This window comes from Battus philenor, unplaced genomic scaffold (genome assembly GCF_028537555.1).
Source record: "Battus philenor isolate CCGP_79_NKW_IND1 unplaced genomic scaffold, ilBatPhil1.0.hap1 SCAF_23, whole genome shotgun sequence".
In the NCBI taxonomy this organism is placed as follows: Eukaryota; Metazoa; Arthropoda; class Insecta; order Lepidoptera; family Papilionidae; genus Battus; species Battus philenor.
In genome coordinates this window covers 7509710-7516540 of record NW_027181686.1, presented here as the reverse complement: position 1 = coordinate 7516540, position 6831 = coordinate 7509710, and the positions used below count along the sequence as shown (strand labels likewise).

The 6831-nt window shown below is 43.7% G+C and overlaps 1 protein-coding gene across 1 annotated transcript in view; it reads right to left on the bottom strand.

Annotated features, from left to right (window-relative positions):
* Window positions 1–212: 212 nt before the first annotated feature.
* LOC137924384 (uncharacterized) overlaps window positions 213–6831 on the bottom strand; it is a 31579-nt gene continuing 24960 nt past the window's right edge. The window contains exons 3-4 of the mRNA XM_068767779.1: window positions 2400–2558; window positions 213–2312 (exon numbers count right to left, since the gene is read on the bottom strand). Of these exons, the coding sequence (XP_068623880.1) occupies window positions 213–2312; window positions 2400–2558 (2259 nt within the window). The remainder of the gene's footprint in view (window positions 2313–2399; window positions 2559–6831) is intronic.

Below are 6831 nucleotides of genomic sequence, written 5' to 3'. Positions count from 1 at the left end.
TGCAGGGTGGGGTACCCTCTCCGCCCCTCAAGTAGAAAGCTACGGACCCTGAGTCGTCGCCGAACCAACGAGGATGGTCAGGCACGTTATAGGGCTCCGCTACTACTGACAAGGCAACCCGAAACTCGTCGACGGTCTGCATCAGCAAGTCCTGAGCATTCCGGCAATGGTTCAGGTTACCTTGGAGGACTCTGAAGGGCGGGAATAGAGGTCTAAGCGACCTCCATGTCCGAGCTTACGCCCGGCGCTGCGGTCGGTGCCGCTGCGGCCGCCGTGCTGGTGGTCGCAGGCGGAGTCTTTTTACTTCTCCTGCCTTTACCCGGCGTTGGGCCGCACCTCTTACCCAGCCGGTGGTTGGAGGGCAACCCAAGGTCTGAGCACAGAGGGCATTTGAGTGCGGATGACACGCACTCTCTTGCCTTGTGCCCAGACTCGCCACATGCGAAACACCGCGTGCTCCGGTTTACAGAGTTGGGACACCTGGCGCCGACGTGTCCCTTCTCCAGGCACCGGAAGCAGTGCATGGGTCTGGGTTCCAGGGGTGCCACCCTCACCGAACCCCAACCCACACGCACGCGCCCCGCAGTCACCAGAGCATGGGCCACCTTGACCGGGCACCGCAACCAGCAGGTGCCCATGCTCGTGTTTGTTCGGTGGACGTCCCCGACCTTGACGTCGTCCACCGAACAGCCGCCCGCCTCTGCCACTGCTTCCGCGACCTCGCCCGGACTGACGGCGTCGTCGAGGTCCCTCAAGCGGATTTCGCTCGTCTTGACGGGGCGGCCGATCTTGACCGCCACATCGCGAAGGACCTCACGCATCCTCGCCGCGAGGTCGTCTGCCTTTCGGCCACAGTCTTCTCCACTGATCTCCAAGAGGAGCGCTCCAGTCAAGGCACGTTTTTGGCGCAGAGCCTCGATGCCGAGGTCCGCCAGCCGTATTTTTGCCTTCGCCGCCTTTACTACCTCTGCATAGGTGGAGGTGGAGCCTTCCGGCAGCGTAACCGTCACGGCCGCCGTAGTGGGAGCTCGCTTCGCCTTCTTGGTCCCGCGGCTCCTGGGTGCGGCAGGCGGTTTAGCACTCGGACGAGGCACGGGCCGTGGCGCCAACCTGGGTTTTCGGGCAACCTCAGCCCAGGTGTTCCGGGTCGTGATCGCCGACGCTGCCGGAGGCGGTGCTGTCACTGGAGGCAGTTCCGGCACAGGAGGAGGCGCAGTCTTCCTCCTGGGGCGCCCAGACCGCCGCGGTCGCGGCGGCTGCGATGCCGGCGGTGCTTGTGGAGGCTGCGGCGGTGCGAGCGGCTCGGAAGGGACGGTCGACTGAGTCGGACGCGGTCCAGTCCTACTGGCGGCCAACGGCGGCCTTATTGCCCTGTCGGGGAACAGTTTGGCCTCGAAGGCAGCCAGTTTCGATTCGATGAGGGCTCCAATGCGATGCATGAGCCCCTCTTCGGTAGACGCGGACGTCCTTGGCACTGGTGCTGGCCGGGCCCGCGGAGGCGCGGGGGCAGCTGCCTTGGCCTGCTCCGTTGTAGCACTACGGACGCGACGAAGCTCCATCGTGAGGCTTTCCACTTTCGCGGAAAGGCTAGAAAGCTGAGAACGCAATTCTGCGTTTTCTTGCTCTAACTTCTCGACGGTGGAGTCGCCCGCCGTCCTGCGCGACATCTCCTCCAATGCTGCCTTGACGTTCCGCGCAGCGAGCCTCAGGCTACGCACGTACGTGCCCTTGAGGTTGCTGGACCGGTCCGTCACCTTCTCGATAGCCAGGAGGTTGGTCTCTGCATATTGCCGGGGATCAGCACATGCTCGCAATTCGCGAGCCAACTGCTCCTGACTCGGGAGCCCTTTCTTCGACCTAGTGCGCAATGGCTGCACAGAGGGGTCGAAGAGTCCCTCCTCGTCACTGTCGGTTCCGCCGACCGTCTCCGTGCCCTCGGTCTCCTGGGCAGAATAAGCCGCATATTTTGCGGCCACAGCGCCAGGGCTCGGAGGCTTGGCCTTTCTCTTACCGGCCCTTGAGAACGCGCCAGGGCTGACCGATGCGCGAGAGGCGTCTGATCCGCCGTCGCTTTCTCCGACCGTACTAATCGCCAAACCGGCGGAGCGCATAGATCGCCCGCGCTTATCACGTACCGGGCCTGATAGACGGCCCGGCACCTCCGGCTCTTTAAAAATTTGGGCCCCGGATGTTAAGGGCCCAGCGGCAGACGCTGAAGCGTTGCCGCGACGCAAGTTTTTGCCCCCCCCAGATACGGCGGGGCTGCCTGGGCAAGGCCCAGGGGTGGATTCTCCAGCATCGCTGGTACCACCCTGGGGAAAATTTGTTTTTTTAACTGCGTCCATTATTTTATTTTATTTTTTTTCCTTTTAAGGGTGAGGTCCCTTCGCGCTTGTGACTGAACTCCCTTCCAGCCATTCATCCCGTCGGCACGGTCCAACCTTGGGATTAGGGTTATTTTTGAAGAGGTTTTCTTCCTCGCAGCTCCGTACAGGTACGGAGCCCCCGGTCCCTACTGGGATTACGGGTTGTCCGGTGTCGGCAGAAGCCGAGTGCACCTGGCACATCACCGCACTGGTCACATCTTCTGTCCCATCTCTTAAAGATGGGTACGGGATGCTACCTCAAGCCTGAGCGGCTCGTCTCTCGGACTGTGCAGTCCTTGGCCGTTTCTCGGTTCTGGAAAGAACCGATGGTACGCCCCTCACCCTGCCAGTTTTGGTCCACGCCGGAACATGCCCAATACCACCTACATCTGGGTGGCGCTCCCCCATCCGCCACCCGGGGGACGCGCCCGATGGAAGGTCTGGCAACTCCACACGGGGGAATGAAAGAAACTGACATAACTCATCATGCATGCTTTGTTATGGTCCGAAGTTGCTGATGCAGGCATTTCCAGTTCAGCCACCATACATATTTCTAATAAGACTGGTTCGAAATCATCTCTCCGCGTTTTTCGACGACCCTGTTAAGGTTGCTGTACTTGCCGGTTTGATATCTCTATTCCAGAACCTTAAGGTCCTAGTATTTTATTTTTATATATTATCCAAATTATTTATTTGGCCTTCCCACTGTAAATTCATCTTTTCGATCCAAATTTAATGTAATAATTTAATATCTTAGAGATATGTATAATATATACTAAGGTGAATCACATTTATTTAGTCATTTATCTAGAAACTTTGATTAAGAATCTTAACAAAAACGAACGGTCGATGATGATTACCGCTTTATGGATAAAGACTATTAAATTTATGATATATCTCTGGTGAAAAACATTGATGATTTTTATTTTGGTAGTTAGCCATAAAAATACAGATTAAATTAATGTTTGATGAATTGACTAATGCACTAAATGTTCTTTCGTCTGTTATTTTGAAATAAAATAAAAATATAATACATTATGTAAATTATATAACTTTTTATACATTTTTATTAATTTAGTAAATTATAAAAAGAAAAGCAACCGAAGAAAAGCACAGAATCTTGTATTTTCTTTACCAAAGACAGAGATCTACTAAGTTCTCGTGAAAACTGTGTCGCTTGAGAATAGCCGTCCGCAGGAGCAAAAACACGTAACCAAGACACGCTTGAGACACTATCATTATTCTTTTTCAGTTTCTTATTATTTATTAGTTCAATGGTTATTAAAGAAAGTTTACGATATAATTGTTCATCTAGTGGCAGTTGACAGTTCTATGTAAAAAGTAAATTAATGTCATTGCATTAGTTACTTACAACAATATATATTTAATAAAGTGGTCAATAAATAGGTTAAAACTGAAACAAAAAAACATAATTTTGATTGATATCTTACGTCGATATGTAGTGACCGATTCAGTAGATGAATGACAGTACAAATTATCGTTTTTTTTAAGTTCCGCAATAAATCATTTTTTTAAAGAATCTTCTTCGAAGTATCAATTTTTTTTCAAGTGTGTTGTGATGCTTTAAAAAAAATATGAACAAAATCGGTAAAGTAACAATGTGATGAAGGGCAACAATAATTTATATTTATATATATAATAAATTAATATTAGATGTCGCGTGGTCGTAGAGGAATTTTTTGGAATTTAATAAATATTAGACCCTTCCTTAACCAAAATGTTAATTTTTATTGCTAAAAACAATTTTGTTGTATTATTATTAATCTTACCAAATTTTTAAAGATAGTACCGAGACTTTGCATGCCTGTTTTTTTTTTTGCAGAACTCGAAAAGCCAGATACATAAAAATAAAAATAAATCGAGATAAAATCCATAAAAATTAGTTATTTTATAGTGATTTCTGTTTCAATTCGCTTTCCCTTACCAATAAAAACACTTTGGAATAATTAAATATTTACAGTTGATCTTTCTATGGAGCAAGGTTATAAACGCTATCAATGGGCCGTTTCGTTCTGTAAGCAAATATAAAAGTTGTCGATAAAAGGTACGAGTCCCTTAGCATCAAAGCTTTTACAAGGGGTCTACCTATCAATTTATTACGTTTTTTTGGCTTTATGCTTTCAATTGTATAAAGCGAATAAGAAATGTGAGGCTATTGAAAAATTTCATATCTTTTATCAAGTTACAAAAAACTGACTTTACTTTATGACGAATCAAGAATGAAGAGATCTGTAGATTAACAAAAGTAACCAATCTAGCCCAGCGAATTGGCAAATATAACTGGCAGTGGGTAAGATATATGTCCGAAGGACTGGTATTCGTTGGGGCCTTAAATTTCTAACTTGCCCTACTGGAAATCTTTTGAGTAGGCCTATTCTCAGAAGTTGATGTCTAGCGTCTAAATGATGAAGATGATGATTAGATTTTATCATAAAAATTTTTGAATTTACTAAAATTAAAAAGTTCCCTATAGTGACATTTACGAAGTTGAGTCTCTAAAAGCAATGGCTTTTATTCGTATCCTAAATTGAATTTTATGAGAGAATCTTAGAGTCTTTGTAAAATGCTTAGTAATAACTGTACACGTTTAAAATACTTGCATGTGAACAAAAAAAATATTTTAAGAAGATTTAGATAATATTTAGTCCACAGAAAGGATGTGATCGAAAAGGACGACACTAAAGATAAAAGGAACTAATATTCGGTGACAGCGAAATGGGAAATCCAGTAACAAATTGAGCGAATTGCGGACCTTCCGCTCCGAAGGCTCCGTAAAAAGTATCTAATACATTTTAGGTCATGTCCGTCTTCATATTTTACTTCTTTAATGTAGTGGATCGGCTTAATTTTCTCATGCTATAGAAATTCGTACCGATTTAATGTTCTTTGTGATTTTTTCAACTTTCAAGCTAACGCCTACATTTACGATAAGAAACGAAGCCTTTTTAATTAAAATGTTGGACCAGTGGAAGAGGACTGAGATTTGCGATCGCAGGTCATGGGGTCGATTCCCGAGAAGCAATCCTATATAATTCACAACTTGTGCTTTGATTATACCAACATTTAATATTCTACTGCTGCTCACAAGTTTCCAGTAGATGGACAGCGGCATCCCCTGCGTACCACAATTCCACACTGCGATCGCCAATCCACCTGCCAAGCCATATCGTCAGGGGAGGCCTATACTTGGCAGAGGGCATCTATAGGTTGAAACGATGAATAGAAATTTTGGACAGTGTATTTACTCTTCTTTGTACATCAATATGAGATAAAAATATATCACATGTAAAGTAAAGTTCAAGGGGCGGTCTTATTACAAATGCGATTTTTTTCTTAGTCGCCATCTGAAACTTCTGCTGACTAGTGGCAGAGTCTTTTAATTTGAGACATATTTTTTTCAGATTCTTCACTTTTAATTACATTTTATAGAAATCTTAGGTCTAACTTATTTATCCGGCTTTTTAATTTTAGCTTAATTAACATTTTATTCCATGTTCTTTTCTGATATTTGCAAGCATTTTAAAACGTTTATTCTCTAATTTGCAAAACGCGATTTCTTTCAAACATATATTTTTATAATGAATAAGGATTTTTCTTCGTTACGTGATGCGCATCAGGTCATTACAAACAAGATAAGACCGCACCTTTGAACTTTTTCTCGAATTTTTATATGGAATGCAAAAAAACTATTTCCCCAGCCATAATGAAACCTGTCCTTGTATCATAACGAAACATGTATTTATATTAAGCTTTTCCTGTGAAAATGAGCATAAATACTAACAGCACATGAAGAAGTGTATCAAAATAAATAAAGCGATCTGTATATCTGTGTATTTTTGATATTTCGTTGTGATTTACTTTTAGTAATGTATCAAAGATGTTTGCAAAAGCGATCGTTAAACAAAACCGGCTGAATTTGTTGCAGGCTCTTCTAAGATCTAGACACGTGAAATCATTCTAACTTTATTTTAAGCCAACATCCATAAGTCATTACAGAGAAGTTATATTTTATATTCGTTTTTTTTTTTAATTAGGCAATTCTATATATCGTCTCTTCACATGCACATCATTGATCGCTAACATTGATTCATAGGAGAGAGTAAAACAAATTAATAAATATAAGCTGGACTGCGAATGATCTGTTCGACAGTCTTTTCTTTAAGTTTTGTTTTTTACTGCTACCTATTAGTAAGGAGTTTAAAATCGAATGACTTGACATTGCCTACATGTCTCTTTGTGTAAGCATATATAATAAAGTAACAAACGATGTTTTGGACTTTCCTTTTCTTAGTTTTAAATCTAAAATTAAAAAAATAAATAAAAAATAAAACTTATTACGGTATTAAAGTTTTTTTTTTAAATTGAAATGTTTGTAACTTGATATGTTGAATCATTTAAATGATTGATATTATAACGTATTAATCAAATGTAAAATGTTATATTC